We start from the raw sequence: 17051 nt of genomic DNA on the forward strand, positions 1-17051 counted from the left end.
GCGATTTAAACCTGGATGATTGTAACCACTCTAAGTTCGTCCGCCTTGGGAAAGCTAGCGTGTCTGTGACATAGTGATAACACTCGTTGCCTTCTCTAGTGTAGCTCAACCAGGTCTCGTCCCATTCGTCAGTATTTGTGATATCACAAATCCCGGAAAATATGCGTTGTAGTCCAAAAGAGTCGTTCGTTGTAGTTTTTGAAAAGTGATTTCTGTTATATAAAATATCTCCTTTTGAAGTGGACTTTGAACTTTGTAACTTTGCAGATCTTTTTTATGCTCGAACAGCAACATTACAGACTAAGTTGAAAAAGTGAAAAGCATAATAGGACCCCTTTAACAGATGCTATATTATTATGAGTGATTATATTTTGTTTATGCCATATTTTGTATATACCATATTTTATATTTTCATTATTATTACTCCTATTGCTTTATTTAGCAATACTGAAACATTTTTCAGTCATGTCATTAGAATTTTATTCACTCTCTAAAAGATAGACAGATAGATGCATCTTAGCGCATTTTGAAAGTTGTAAATAAAGACTGAGAAGTGTTGGTTAGTGGTTGGATGGGGTGTTGGTCATTTGAGGCCTTACAGTAAGTGCACTCAGTGACGTCGAGTAGATCGGATGTACTTTGAGTTAAGTGCAACAGTGATGCTATATCCAGTTTTTCCACTATTGAACCCCCCATCCCCCCCAGCAGATCCCTCAGCTCTTGTCCACATCTTCATGTCTCTCTGGCTCTCTTCTCTGTAGATGATGAAATTTTCAGTAGCTTTGCAGCATATGCTGTCAGAAGGAAAGACCAATAGGCTGCATTGTGTGTGTGCAGGTGTTGACATAAGGCTGTGATCACATGTACATGATCATTAAGCTCCATGTTTTTGTAGCACGGTTTAGTTTTGCTCCTATGCAAAATCGCTTACCTTTTATAAACACAAGAGTCAGAGTCACAGTTGATTGTTGATTATTTGTTGTAGTTATGCGGCCTGATGAGTGTGTTGCTGGATTGTTAGACACTGAATATGAAAATCGTGTGCTTGTTACACACATTTTAGCATTGTGATAAACAAGATGCTCATTAATATGAAGATTCAGAGAAGATTAGAATGATTTTTAGGCCAGGATACTGAGAGCTGCAGCTATGTCCTCAGCAAAGAGTGCAGCATTGTGAGAGTGGGAGCTCCCGCAAGCGGAGGAAGCCCACAGTCTGTCGCAGTGTGTGTGTGTATGTGTGTATGTGTGTGTGTGAGAGAGACTCTGGGGAAACCAGTGCTCAGTATTCAGTAACACATGGAGCCTTCTGGGCGGTTCACGGCTTTTGCTAGTGTGACAGTCTTTGGGATTCTGTGCCTCAAAATGACAGCTGTCTTCAAACAGAAGACACAGCGCTTTCTGTCTGACATATGCTGTCTTTTAAAGGGGTCCTATTATGCTTTTTCACTTTTATGCTACTCCTTTTTAAAAAATCCCTTTTCAAGAACTACAACGAACTGCTCGTTTGGACTACAGCGTTTGTTTTCCGGGTTTTGTGAGATCACAAAGCGGCCCATTAGAATATCATGAAAATAATTCCCGCCTACGGAAATTTGAATGGTTGAGGGGTGGGGAGGGGCGAGGTCGTGGTTAGAACTCTTGGTTGAGTGCATCAGACGAGACGACGATGACGAAGAAGTGCTGCTGTAGCCTCAAGTTTTCGCAAGTTTTTATAATAAATTGCTGACAGTACAATACTGGACAATGATGTAATCTGCAGAATTTACACTTCAATTATGAGACTACAGTGTTTCCCATACATTGAGTGCGTTTTTTTTTATATCACTGTCTACCACTCCAACAGCACCTCCTGCTGGCAGAGAATAAGTTTGCATATATATGCCGCCTGGGAAACACTGGACTATGTATGGTATAAATAAATTCAACTGTATAACAGTTTCACTGCAATTCATGTTATAATGTTAGAAATAAATAACAATAAAAATAACACATATGCACTTATCTGTACATAGTAAATGCAGAGCTGTTCGCCAATCATAACGCACTGGGACAGCTAACCAATCACATCACATTTCGTTTTTCGGAAGGTAGGCGTTCATCAAACCCGGAACTAATCGAGCTGTTTGTGCCAGACTGGGGAGAGATGTGTTGTAATAATGTAAATTATGTAAAAACAATAATGCGTTTTTCGAACCACCAAGCATGAGAGCATGTTCTAGTACACCCCCAAAACAAATTCAAGACATTGTAAAAGAGCATAATAGGACCCCTTTAATTTATGATTTTGTTAAGCGTGTTTTAGTATTTGACATGATTAACTGCACAGACAGACACACTGCCAAATGCAGTGAAAAAGGAGCTAGGGGATGGAGAAACAGAGAGAGGTAGAGGCACTCTGAGTTGAAGTTGCTCATTTTGTCCTCCTTCAGACAGCTGTCTATTTTTAATCTAATTAGATTTCAGGAAGATTCTCATCCGCTCGTCTCTGTGGTGTTTCCTTGGGTGTGTGTGTGTGTGTGTATGTAAGTATGGAGTGGTGTTTTGTGCAATGTAAAGTATTCTATGTGTTTAAAGAAATATTGTCTTATTCAGTATTTTGTCTTGTTTTCCAGTAAAACTCTAAAAATGCTTAAAACAAAAGAAACATATTAGGGCTAGAAAGGATAAAAAAGATATTAAGGCTTTTCTAATAAAATATCTCAAATATAGTTTATTTTTTGTACCCTAGTGGCAAATAAAAAATTAATTAAGCTAAAAACAATATAATAATAATAATAACAATAATAAAACTTGTCGTGCTTATAATAATAATAACAATAATAAAACTTGTTGTGCTTAAAACAAGAAAAATATTCACCAAAGGGATAACAAAAATAAGGAAATAGGGGATAAGAAAAATAACTGAAGATATATAAAAGCACAATTTTACTTCTTTGACATGAAGTCTGTATGTGTATGTAAACTTGGATTCATGTGGTTTCCATGATGAGTATGTGGATGAAGATTCTCTGTCTCTTTTTTTTTTTTTACATTATGCAGGATCAAAGCAGCTTTGCAGGGCTTTTGACCCACCTTCCTTCCCTCCCCCTCCCTCTCGCTTTTCCCTGTCCCACACACACACTTATCTGGAGTCAGCACTTCTGCATCTGATGGATCGCAGTGTTAGTGGTTAGCATTAGCGTTAGTATTACAGTCTGAGTTCCTGTAAGAGGTCCATATCTTTGCCAGAGCTCACTGCAGTTGTCTTAGCTCCATTCGCGTAAATATATATTTTAATGAAAAACTTATATGGGTGTATTTGAATATTGTATACAGTTTGCAAGTTTATGTTGAATGCGGCTGTCATTTTTGGATGAAGTCAAAGTTCTTGTCATGTTAACCTTTCAATTATATTTTTTATTGCCATTTCTCAACTTATTTTTTGTGAATGTGTGTGCTCGCTCACCATGCACCCTGACATATGTAACTAATATCTCTCCTTCTTTCTTCTTTTTCTCTTCAGACCTTTATAGTGCTTAACAAAGGAAAAACTATCTTCCGTTTCAGTGCCACGCCCTCGTTATATATCATTAGTCCTTTTAACCTATTCAGGCACATAGCAATTAAAATTTTGATACACTCATATCCTTTTCAATGCTCCAAACATTGTTCATGTTATTAATCACTGTTCTTGTTTAAACTGCTTTCTAATCTGTGCTTAATCTGTCTGTCTGTCTGAAATCTGACAACAATGCTTTGTTAGATTTATAGGTTTTATCAAATTTATAAATGACAAATTACCAGTTACACCCTATAATCTGTATCACAGTACATCATTTAAGTATTTTAATTAAATGTTCTGAAAATAAAGAGAGTTCTGAACTAACGCTCGTTGTGCTGTGACACAGACAGTGATTTAAAGGCCATTATTCATATGGAGGCTAACAACATATTTCTTCCTTATGAAAAATAGCTAATGCCTATGTCCTCATCCAACAACTGATGTGTGACCCCAGAATTTACCACATAATTTTATGAAATTATTGACATTTTTATTAATGTCCTTATTTCCATTATAGTTTTGATATCTGATCAATATTTATGAGATTACCACAGGATTTCCTTAACTACTTCTTACAGTTTTCAGCATGATCATCATGTGTACAATTTTGACAAATTGTGTCTTCATGACACTCAGCAATCCTCCAGAATGGTCCAAACAAGTAGAGTAAGTATTCTATTCTATTCTATTCTATTCTATTCTATTCGGGTCTAGTCTAGTCTAGTCTAGTCTACAGTAGTCTATGCAGATGTTCTTCATCAAATGTGATTGTAATATATATATATTTTTTGTTATTTATGTGCACAGATTTAATAAGAGCAGCAGCATAGCAAAAAGGGATAGAAGCCAAAGGTCATAAATTTAAACTCTGAACCAGCAACCACTCCGGTGTGAGTGCTGAAAAGCAGGGCTTATAATGTTAGTAGAGTGACAAGTTAATGACTGGCTAGGAGGGAGGAAATGCTAAGGACAATGTGAGCTCCACTTGGAAATTTGGCCAGTCCTAAAAATTGCTGGGTCTATTTTTGGGATAACTGGGATTAATGGAGTTTTATGGGAGTCCTTAAAAAACTTAGTGAGCAACATTTTAAGACATCATCTTAATTATGCTGCCTCCTAAGACATTAAGGTTAAATTCTAAGGCAGCGTCACATGCATCCTCTGTGCTGTAGCCGATCCCATAATGCTTTGTGACAAGCAAAATAAAAAAATGGTAGGTGAGAGCGAGAGAAATATGAATTATAAACAAACCATTCATTTAATTGAATAATGAAAAGTATCAAATACAATTGAAATTCCAAGCATATACTTACTTATATGCATTATTTTTTTAACTCTGTTAGATACACCTTCACAGGAATCTACACTTTCGAGTCCCTCACAAAGATTGTGGCTCGAGGTTTCTGTATAGACGGCTTCACCTTCCTCAGAGACCCTTGGAACTGGCTGGATTTCATGGTCATCTCTATGGCGTAAGTATAATCCCGTTTTAATTCAAACATTAATGAAACATTTCGATAATGTTGCATACAAAATATGTTTTGCATGCAGTATTTACAGGCGTGTAACTCTTGTGTGCAGCATTGACTTTTAGGCTATAGAGGAGCTTCAGTTGGTGCCAACTAAGGAGTGGAGGAATATATAGTGATATTATTTAGGAAAATTATTAGAAAAAAACAAATAAAAAAAAACGTTTTAGCATTCTGTCCTTTTCCTCTTTGCAGCTTTTTGAAATGGGCTCTTCTCCACTGATTGCAGGGCAACTTAAAGCCTAAAAGTTTTCAAGAACATGCAAGTTATTTATTCTAATAAACTGTTTCTTTGATCATTTACATACCTGGATGTTCTGACAGAGACTGACAGTCCTAGTTTTGCACAGTAAAGATCTGAGAACAGTCTAAAACTCAGTGATAAATCAACACCATGACCTTTATTTAGGTCATAGGATGACTTTTGAGCCTTGATGTCATGCTTGCACAAAAGAGTGTGTGTGGACGAACGTGAGAGAGACAGAGGCTCTTATGTCCTGCCTCTCATAGGTGGTGGATGGGAGTTCAAGGTGCTCAAAGATGACAATGTTTGTGCCTATACTTCTGTGTATGTGTGTGTAAATATAAATCATAACTCTTTCTCTCTAAACTTGCTTCTTTTCCCTCCCTATCTGCATTCATCCATTTCTCTGGCGGGTAGCCATTTTCTTCTTACATAAGACAACCTTTGCCCCTTAAAGCAAAATGTTCACATTGAGAATATGGTGAAATAACGACAAAACTACAAGAAACAAGCTCTTTCCCTTTGGAATGTGTTTGTGTGTTCCAGGTATTAAATGACATTTTGTGAGAATCTGTTCATATATGATTGCTTTTATGGGTTCCAATCAATCTCTATAGAGAGTATCTGTGACACACTGTCGGTTACCACAGAAAATTATTTCAACTTCAGTTTGTAAAATCAAAGGAAAACAGTGTAATGCTATTATAAGTCTATGGGGCAAGGCATTACACTGGAATAAGTGCCACAAGATTTAAATCCTTACGCTGGGATCACATCATGTTGGAATTACTGTAATTACGAGACAGCAACTCTTAAGATTGTAATTGGAGCTGTTCACATCCTCGTCTTGAGAAATAAATGGTTTCTAAGGGAATGCTCATAACGCCATGGATCCATGTGTGCGGTGGCAAATAATTTCATCCTTACATTAATCCACCCGCAATTGCAAGTTCAACAAAAATGTGAATGTTTTTTTTTTTACCAGTATGAAACTTGTAATTACAGTAATGCTGTGTAACTTTGAACCTGGAGCATTGTTTTTATGGGATGCATATATTTTTACAGCTCTTAATTTTTCCTGTGAACCATTTTCCCTCATTGCTTTTTCATTCTGTATCTCTTCTCCTTTCCATTCTCTCACTCTCCTCTCTTTCTCTCTGGTAACTATGTTGCGATCCATTCTGCAGGTATATTACAGAGTTTGTAAACCTAGGCAATGTGTCAGCTCTGCGCACATTCAGGGTGCTGAGGGCTTTGAAAACTGTTGCTGTGATCCCAGGTAAGTCCAGCATCCATCAGGGCCAACAGAGGGCGCCGCTCGCTGTCTCTCTTTTCACGCTCCTGTCTCTTCCTTCCTCCTCCGTTCGTTTCTCTCTCTTCTCCCGTTAGACAGGCTTTGCGTGATGTCTTCCTCCCAGTTCAGTGGTGGTGCTGGTGGTAGTGGTGTGCCGTACGTGTTGTGGTGTTGTGTGTGTGTTGTGTCATGGTGTTTGTTCTGTGTGTGATCCTCCCTTGTTGCAGATATGTAACAGAGTTTGTGGACCTCGGGAATGTGTCAGCCCTGAGAACCTTCAGGGTTCTACGAGCTCTCAAAACTATTTCTGTCATACCAGGTGAGAACGCGTTTAAACACGAAGGCTGAGCTGCTTCCCACGCCGATGCAAACTATTATTATTACCAGTATTACTATTACTGTTTTTATTTTTCTCTTAGTTTTTTTCACTTGACTTGCTGTACTTTTTCAAGAGGATGCTGCTGAAAGAATACTTTCATTTATGTTCTATTTATGTTTTAATACCCAAACGATCAAAAATGGTAGCGATACATTTTTGATAGGCTTTGCAGTCTGCAGTCAAATCATGGAAAAAATCACATGCCTTCCAGAAATCTGGGAATTAAATATTTTTATTTATTAAAAACTGCATTTGTCAACAGTGGCGCATTGTAAATGTCAGCTGTTTTGACCAAAAGTAGTAATATGAATCTAGCCCTGCTGGAAAACCCATCTTAAGGTGCTAGCTGTGTTTTGTCACATGGTCACTAGTTTAGGTTGGCTAACAGCTGGTGAGGACCTGACTGAGTTAGTATACCAATCTTGGTCAAGGGCCCTGCTGGTCAAAGTTGGTCAGGTGGGTTTGTTGCTGATCCAAAATGGCTGACCAGATCAACTTAAGGAACTTGGACCAGTGAATGGAAACCAGGTGCCATGTTTCAAACCACTTTAAGTTGATTTTAACTTGGTTTTGCAGCTGGGAGATCACATTTCCTAGTGTGCAGTTTAGTACTCTAGTATAGTACATGTAGACACAGAATGCAGATCTTATTACATCCAACCCATGTATAAAAAATATTAAAAGTAAAAAAAAAAAACTTAGGATTGTTGCTCTGTGTTCTATATTCAGAATGTCCAGCCTTGTCTTTTCTTTGTTGTGTTGAGTTTTAATTACAGTATCCTAAGCAGACAAACATAAAACTCAACGTAGAAAATAGAAAAATATTATATGTGCATTTCATACTGTTCAAAAAGCTGGCATCGTTTGTCTTTTGATGAACATCTCATCAGAGTTGTTTAAAAGAAGCTGATGTGATGTGTCATGAAGCAAAGGTTTGTGGGTAGAGTGCTCTCTGAGACTGCCAAGCCTAGTTTGACACATTTCTGCTGCATGATGCTTTCGAAGACATCTGCTTTTTTAGTTTGTCTTTCTTTTATTCTGTTTTTTGTATTTTTTTAACAAGTGGCTTTCCTCGAATTTCTGCATCCTTTACACACATGTATTTATGTATTTTTTATCTTGTTTTTTTGGTAAAACTACTGTTTTGTAGCTCCCTCCCTATTCTTATTTCAAAGAACTCGGAGTGGAAAGTAAAACAGAGACATCAGAAGATTTGTGTGTACTGTATGTATGCATTGTAACAGGGGGACGAAAAATCAGGAATAGCCAAGTTAACTCACTAGTTTTCATCTGCAGACTTTATGAAACATTCGCACAATTACACCCACCTACATGAAACATGTTTAAATTCAGTATTGTCACATTGTATCAATTGTTGTAGACTTCACATGTGAGTATTTAGATTAGAGAATGATTTTTAATTCACCTGGTTTCTCTCAGCTAAGAGATCAGATGGGATATGAAGACAGGGTTACACATTCTCTGGACATGAACTGATTGGTTAAACGGATATTGACACCATGGTGATAAAGCAAAGATGATGATGTTGCTGCCTTCAGCCTTGGCGTTTAAATGACCTGCATGCCCTTCCTCCCCTTGCCTGTCCTCTCCTCTTCCTCTCTCTGTGTTGGCTCTCTGCATACTGTTTGTGTATGGCGCCGCTCTCTTCAGGCAGTGTTCATTTTGCTGATATGTGTTGAATATTGTATGTGTGTTTATCTTTTAAAGAGTGCTCCTTGTGTCTCTCCAAGGTCCCTACACAACCTGTCCTTAGTAAAGTGCTCATGAGAAAACTGTAAATGTGCATTTTTGGAAATATATTTAGTATTTGCATCTACAACATCCAGTTTATTATATTGGCTACCACTTCATTTAAAGGTCCTCTCACACATACGAAGGAAATAAATGTATCAATATATACCAATTTTTTTCTCTCAGATGATTTCCCTTACACATCAATGGAACTTTTATATTGAAACTTAAGAAAATGCAAAAAAAATATTTTCAGTGGCTTGTTATTGCCCTGTTAGCAGTCACCACTATAATATTAAGTTAACCATTTAGAGTTAACCAGTTAATCAGATCATGTGGTTGTTGAGAAGAGGTGTGCTTTTACTTTTCTGAGCAGTGAGATTTATGGTTTTAGTTTGATGGACAATAAAAAATACCCCATAGACTCACCCTAAAGCAGGGGTTCCCAAAATGTGGGGCGCGGAGTTAAAAAAGCGGTCAGCAGACTGTCCCGCTTAATATGCCGCTACTTGCCACATAAGTAAATAACAGAACACAAAATATTAATTTGACATATTACCTCAAGATGACTCGCGGTACCTGCTGGACTCGGCGTCTGTTGTCAGTTGTTGCGGTTGTTGTCATAGAATAACAGACTTGTAGATGGCACAAATGAAGAATCAGAAATGAGTTGCAGGGAGCTGTGTAAAAATTAAACGATGCATGGTTCTGCACTAATGACGACCAGTGCCTGGTAACATAAAGCAGATGATGAATCTACGTTAAACGTCACAACTAAAACAAAGACAAAAAAATGGCGAAGCATATCTCGCCTACGGATACACCAGTACAACGGTGGGTAATGAAGAGAGACCACAGTGTATTGTGTGCCTCAAAATATTAGCTTCTGACAGTATGAAGCCAAACAAGTTGAGATGCCACTTAAAGACTTCACATCATGAACACAAGGACAAGCCTGTTGATTCTTACGACTCAACTGTCGTGTGCAACACAGTCGCTTTACTAAAGCAGCATCTGTGCCTTCAAATGCTCAACCCGCCTCCTACAAAGTGGCCTACAGAGCAGCTCAGTGTAAGCAGCTGCACTCTATAGCTGAGAAATGAATACTTTCTTCTGCTATTGATATGGTTTTTACTCTGATTGATGAAGCTACAGCCAGTAAACTAAAGGCTATTCCGCTGTCAAACAACACTATTGTGAGGCTACTGGAAGATGTAGAGGAACAGCTTAATGATAAGATACAAGACAACCATTTTGCTCTGCAGATGGAGGAAGCAACTGACAGTAACAAAGATGGTTTAATGATAATATATGTCAGGTTTATTGATGCTGATAAATTGAGGGAGGATTTGCTTTTCTGCAAACTTGCCACAGCAGATGAATTGTTCAAAATCATTGACACTTACTTGAAACAGGCTGATCTGAAATTGGAGGACTGTGTGATGGGGCTCAGGCAAATTTGGGGAAAGAGGAGGACTGCATGCATTAGTAGTCAAGGATGTTTTCCCGAATCTGCAGTGGACACAGTGTATGATGCACTGGGAGATGCTAGAATCTAAAGAGATGAGTGCCAAGCTGAAAGATGTAATGCACGTTATTATCGTCACTGGAAACTACATCAAAACAAGACCGGTCAATTTTTCCACTGTGCGAATAAATGGGATCTGATCACACAGCGGTTTTGTCCCATTTGCTGTCGCGTGGGAAAGTTTTATCCAGGGTTTTTTAATTGTGGGATGAGATCAGAATCTTCTCGGAGGAAGAGGGAAATGGACTTGCCCATAAGTTCAACAAATAACAACTTTCTCATGAAACTTGCATTCCTCAGTGACATGTTTCAGAAGCTCAATGAACTATATTTGAACTAAATTCTTGTGAACTAAATCATTCACAAGAAAACTGGAAAGAGGGAATGTAGACTTATTTGAGAGCTTGAAATCATTCATTGAGGTCAACAATCTGCAAAACACAGTAATCCAATGTATGACAACTCATATCTCTGCTCTAAAAAAACATCTCCAGAGGTATTTCCCAGTGCTAATATGACTGGATTTGAGACCCCATCAGTGAAACACCAGCTGCTGACTTGAGCGCAGCAGAAGAGGAACAGTTCATTGATGTCACCTCTAATGAGGCTTCAGTTTAAGTCCAATACATTAGCTGCATTTTGGATTGGAGTGGAAAAGGACTACCCACTGCTACCCTACAGCCAGAGCCCTGGCAGTACTCCTTCCTTTTGCCACATCCTAACTATGTGAGATGGGTTTTTCTGCAGTTGCCTCAATCAACACTCAAAGAGTTGCAATCTCACGGCTGCATCCCAGATTTGAGAAGATCTGCAGCACAAAACAAGCCCACCCCAGTCACTGAAAAGACTGTGGGACTAGTAAGCGCAAGTCTAATTAATAACTACAGTTCAGAAATGTTCATTGTTGGGCAGAAGCAAGTTTGAAAATCTGTTGAAAGCAGTGAATGATGTTACACAATAAAAAAAATCTTTATTTAAGTTTTTTTTTTTAAAAGTTGTAACTACTGTCTTATTACAATATTTAAAATAAATCCTATAGGATTTTGCAAGCAAGGTCATGTTTGAGAGTGTCTTTATGTAGGTGCATGTAGGTGGGGTGCTTGAAAACATTTTTCTCTACAAAAGTGGGACACAGAAGAAAAGTCTGGGAACCAGTGCCCTAAAGAAATGGTTGAGCCATATCTACAGTAGGAACTAGAATGTCATAAAACCTTGCAACAACCACCTAGAACCCCTTAGCAGTGCACTGGTAACCACCTAGAACTTTCATTTTGTGCTCAAAAGTTTAGCACACAAGTCTTCTCGCACAGTTTCTGCTAATGATACCTCCAAATCATGTGACTAATACTTATCTCATCCACTACTTCTCTTGGCAGACCAAATAAATTGCATATACTTATAAACATCCACTTGATAACCCCTATCAATAAACGAAACCAGCCTAGGAACAGCTTAGTAACCTAAACGCCCTTAGCATTGTGAAGCACTTACATATTTCTCTAGAAAAAGAAAAAAAATCTGTTTCTCTAACAAACTAATGTCAGTTTCTGATTTATTATTTGTAACATTTTTGCAGAAATTGCAGTGGGGGATTCAGGAAGACTCAGACGTTTCATATAATTCTCCTTTTCTTTCTTCTCCAAGAATTTATAAACGGAGATCCTTGCTGTTGTTACTATTACAAACTACAGATTACACAGGATTGACATTTCAATTGTTCCTCAGTTGATATAATGAAGTGGCATAATTTATAGTGATTCAAATTATAAATCAGTGTGGTATGCATAATTCCAAATGGGTAACTGATAGCAAACTGCACATAGTTCTATTCACTGAGATACAGACAGTTTGTGTGCTGTTGTCCTGAGAGGACGGGAGACTCTTTAAACTGCCTGTTCAGTGTAAATCATGGTTTTATATAAGCAAACTATTATTTATTATGATATGTGTGTGTAAGAAAGTTAAGGAAACCAGTGGTATGATTGCTTGAATGGGATTTGATTATGGATGTGATTCTGAAGTAATTGTTTTTTCTTGGAAAAGTAAATGATTCTCTTATTTTTTTAAGTAGTTAAATACTTAATAAATAAATGTAAGAAATAAATACATTTTTTACTGTGGGAATCATAGGGGAAATTTACATCACAAAGTATGCCATGAAAGTGTGTGCATCAAGAAAGTGTAGAACGTGTGTGTGAGCATTATCACTTGTGCAGCAGATTGTATATTCCTCGTTGTGTTTGTCTCCTCATCTTCCCACAGGGCTGAAAACCATTGTGGGTGCTCTGATCCAGTCAGTGAAGAAGCTGTCAGATGTGATGATTCTGACTGTGTTCTGTCTGAGTGTATTTGCCCTCATCGGTCTACAGTTGTTCATGGGTAATCTTCGGCAAAAGTGTGTCATCTGGCCATTCAATCAAACTGAATCCTACCTGGCCAATGGGAGCAGAGGCTTTGACTTCAATGAATACATCATGAATGACAGTAAGCAGGCAAAGCTTTGACTACGTAGGGCAGTTTCTTATACAGTTGCATCAAACAGCGCAGTGCTGTCCTCAGCTTTTTTTTTTATTATTGTCTCTAAAGTTTGATTTTCTCTACAATACAGTTTCTCCCAAAAAGTTTTTACATTCTTGTCATATTAAAAATGAGAAGACTTTTTGATGATTTTAGACATGGTTTTCACATTTTACAATCTTATTTTCTCTCTCCTCTTTTCACAGCAAACTTCTACTTTCTGCCAGGCATGCTGGATGCGCTGCTTTGTGGAAACAGCTCAGATGCAGGGTGAAGAGAGAAAACATACACAGACAAACACAATTTTTCCAATACTAAATGATCAACAATTATTTAATGTATTTTTAAGTCAAAATGATACAATCTAAATATTTCTTTGCAAATAATAGCACACTTGATGCGATTTTTTATCTTTTTTTTTATTGTCAAGGTAAGATTCATTAAAAAAACAAAAGCACAGACATATTTGTAGTATAGTGTGTTTGTGTGTTTGTTTGTGTAGACGGTGTCCGGAGGGTTATACTTGCATGAAGGCTGGACGCAACCCAAACTACGGCTACACTAGCTTTGACTCCTTTGGTTGGGCTTTTCTTGCTCTCTTCCGACTCATGACACAAGACTTCTGGGAGAATCTGTACCAACTGGTGCGCATTTATTCCTCTTACTCTCAGTTTTTTGACCTCACCATGTTGCATGTTTATTATTTAAAATGGTTTCTACTTGTTATCTTGGAAATAACTATTATTATTGTTTTGTTTTTCAATCACATTTAGTGTTAAAAAAAAGCTGTAAAGGGATAGTTCACTTAAACATGGAAATTCAGTCATCATTCTTTCTTCTGGTAACCAAACAATTCTGGCTACCATTGACTTCCAAAAAAAAAAAATATATATATATATATATTTATATATATATATATATATATACATATAATATAATATTATTATTCTATTATTGTTTTTGTAATTATTTGGAATTAGATATTTTATTTTCATATTTTCTGCTTTCATGTTCATTTTAAAGTTTTAGTGTTTTGTTGTGTTTTTGTCATTTTTATTAGTTTTTGTTGTATGTCTATATGGTTTTTTATTATAAATTTTTATTGCAGTTTTAGTTGTAGTTAATTTAGTACATCAAGCTAAACTAAATGAAAATGAGCAATGTTGCCTTGGAAACAAGCTGAAATAAGTTTTTAAGGTTTTTTGTATTTTATTTCAGTTAACATTTTATTTTATGGTTTTAGATTTAGTTAACTATAATAACTCTCTAGAGAATTTTAATTTTGGGGTGAACCGTCCCTTTTATTCTTGGTAGTCTGATCTGATAATATGTCAAGTAGGAGTGAAATCATGGATGATATTACTTCCCATCCTTGCTTGCTAGCTAGTTAGTTAGTTAATTTTTATTTAGAAACAAAGTACAGTAATAGAGTTGACGGAATAGTTTCTTGACATTTCTTCCCAACGTTTTTCTCTTAGACTCTGCGAGCTGCTGGGAAGACGTATATGATCTTCTTTGTACTGGTGATCTTTGTGGGATCGTTCTACCTGGTGAATCTGATCCTGGCTGTGGTGGCCATGGCTTATGAAGAACAGAACCAGGCCACCATGGAGGAGGCAGAACAGAAGGAGGCTAAGTTTAAAGCCATGCTGGAACAGCTGAAGAAACAACAGGAGGAGGCACAGGTACACAAATACATGCACATCACAAGCAAAACGCTTTTTCTGCTTTTATGTTCATCCTCTTTCTTGTCCATTTGTCCCTCATCACTAGGCCAATGCCATGGCAACCTCGGCAGGTACAGTATCTGAGGATGCAGTAGAGGACGACGGAGGAGGGCATCTGTCCCGCAGTTCCTCTGAGGTGTCCAAGCTGAGCTCCAAGAGTGCCAAGGAGCGAAGGAACAGAAAGAAAAAGTGGAGGAAAGAACAGGAGGAGAAGGGTGATAGCGAGAAGGTGGTAAAGTCAGAATCCGATGACGGCAGCAAGAGAAGCCGCTTCCGTTTCAGAGACAACAGACTTGGGCGGAAGGCCTCAATCATGAACCAGGTGAGAGTGGGGTTACTTCCACTGAGGCCCCCAAAAATATAATATAACACATAATGATCTTATGTGGTATATGATATGTCTGGCTAGATAATGATTGCTATAAAGCTACAATGAATTTCATGAAAAGTAGATCATCATTATGTTCATTCAGACTGGAGTAGATGGATATAAGAGGTGTTGTTGTTTGTTGTCATCATAGAATTATTCTCTTTTTGTTAATTCGAGAAACTATTGACCTTTTTGTCATTTTAAGTGTCAGTGTCTATATCAAGATAAAAGTCGCACTTAACTCAATCATTTTATTTGGCTTTTATTCCATGTCTGATAGCTACGAGACTTTTAGCAGATATATGGGTAATTGTCATATGGTAGAACAAGCTATACTCCAAAAACTTTATATTTTTTAGGAATTATGCATTCAGCTTTTATGACTTTATTAATTTATATTCCATGCAGTATTCAATAAAAAAATTATTTGTCACACCACAGGACCATTTAAAATAAACTAATTCAAACAAACAAAAAATTAAAACAATTATTATGCATGCAGCTTTTATGACTTTAAACTAATTTATATTTCATGGAATATTCCCATTTTGAAAAAATACATTCATCACACCAAAGGACCATTTAAAATGAACTAATTCAAGCAAGCAAAGTGGTCAAATGTTTTGACTATTTATAGAATATAACTATACACATTTTCCTTTAAACTTACACAACAATTCTCAATGCACAACAAAACCGTTATTAATTCAATAGACATGTGATGCATCTTCTGGGAAGATGGACCAGAAATATGTAAGACTCATCTTGTACTACGACATATACATATATCGTTGAATAAATTGTCCTATAGAATAAAATCCCCTCTCCCTTAAACATAAATACCACCTGCCGTCAACTAGCAATAACATGTAGAAAATTACATGTAGCAAAATTTGTCTGTTTCCCATTGAAATTCACCATGCATGTTTGTTTGATAGACAGTATTTTATTATTAGCATAAGTGATTTAAAGCTAATTTCTACAACTGTGCTCTCCAATTATACTGCAACGATTATTTGCAAATTGTTACGTTGCAGTAGCAAGCGGCTATAACCTCTGGTGTTTGCTATCACAGCCCAGTAGAGCCCAGCCCTTGATACTACTGTTCTCTGCTCTGTGCAGTCGCTACCACTTTCTGCTGAGTCATCGTCCATATCACCAGGGTGATTAGACAAAGTGCTTCAGCCTTACACTCAAAGATCAGAAGAAGAGGAAGTGCTCTTGCTCAGTGCCCATCTGTCTATCGCTGTAATTCTTTCCATCTCATTCATTGTCTTGCTTTGGGCAGCAGCTTATGGATTTATGATTGTTCATTTCTCTTTATATCTAAAAGCTCAGTTAAATAACTCGAAACCATGTCAAACCTAGTGCTTCTGAGCTCTTTTATTTGATCCCTCTGTCATCTGCTCATTTTGTCACATTTCTCTGGTTTACAGAAGAATGCTTATTCTGAGGGCAGTAGGAACGCCTGTTTAAAGTGTCATGAAACCCCTGTTTCAGCAGTGTTCTTTCACACCGACAATTTAAAAAGGGTTCCAAAAAGGGGCTTTGTTAGCTGTGATAAGGTGGGAGGGTAAAAAAGAGGAAAGAGGGATGGGATTGCATAGAAAGGGGAGTTCCATTAAGCACATAAAGACAGCTAATTTGCACATGGCAATGCAACACACAGTGAGATGGAGAGCGATGCAGAGAGCAGCAGTTTAAACACACATTTTATTTGCAATCTGATAACGATAGCCCAGAGTATGAGAACTACTAGTAACTGGTTCACTTTGACTATTATCTTACATAACCATCTGAATATACAAAAATACAGAATGTTTCAGCAAACAGGCGGTAAAATCAACAGAAATTAGTACCACGTCTTTTGTTTAAACGAAGGCAATCGGCAAACCCGGATTCCACCAGTCGCAAATTCTCAAAGCTCTCCAGTAAAAAGGTGTCTTACACAAATATTTTCCATTGGTGTTAGTAGGCCACAGCAAGCTAACCGTCTGCACCCTTACTTCAACACTCATCGCGTTGCTTGGAAAAGCAGACAACACTTTTGTATTGTCGATATATAGGAAACGAACACTTACGACCCATGTCTCTGAATGATGACAATGAGGGAAGACAGAAGAGTACTTTCTCATGCATAATAATGCAGTTATTATTCATTCATAATA

The 17051-nt window shown here is 37.4% G+C and overlaps 1 protein-coding gene across 1 annotated transcript in view; it reads left to right on the forward strand.

Annotated features, from left to right (window-relative positions):
- The window catches only part of scn8ab (sodium channel, voltage gated, type VIII, alpha subunit b), a 63392-nt gene that overhangs the window by 10527 nt on the left and 35814 nt on the right, over positions 1-17051 (forward strand). The window contains exons 3-11 of the mRNA XM_016515976.1: positions 3505-3623; positions 4120-4209; positions 4887-5015; positions 6838-6929; positions 12532-12753; positions 12993-13056; positions 13289-13430; positions 14265-14471; positions 14560-14835. Coding sequence (XP_016371462.1) covers positions 3505-3623; positions 4120-4209; positions 4887-5015; positions 6838-6929; positions 12532-12753; positions 12993-13056; positions 13289-13430; positions 14265-14471; positions 14560-14835 — 1341 coding nt within the window. The remainder of the gene's footprint in view (positions 1-3504; positions 3624-4119; positions 4210-4886; positions 5016-6837; positions 6930-12531; positions 12754-12992; positions 13057-13288; positions 13431-14264; positions 14472-14559; positions 14836-17051) is intronic.

The sequence above is a fragment of the Sinocyclocheilus rhinocerous genome, unplaced genomic scaffold (assembly GCF_001515625.1).
Source record: "Sinocyclocheilus rhinocerous isolate Xijiao unplaced genomic scaffold, SAMN03320098_v1.1 scaffold85, whole genome shotgun sequence".
Classification (NCBI taxonomy): Eukaryota; Metazoa; Chordata; class Actinopteri; order Cypriniformes; family Cyprinidae; genus Sinocyclocheilus; species Sinocyclocheilus rhinocerous.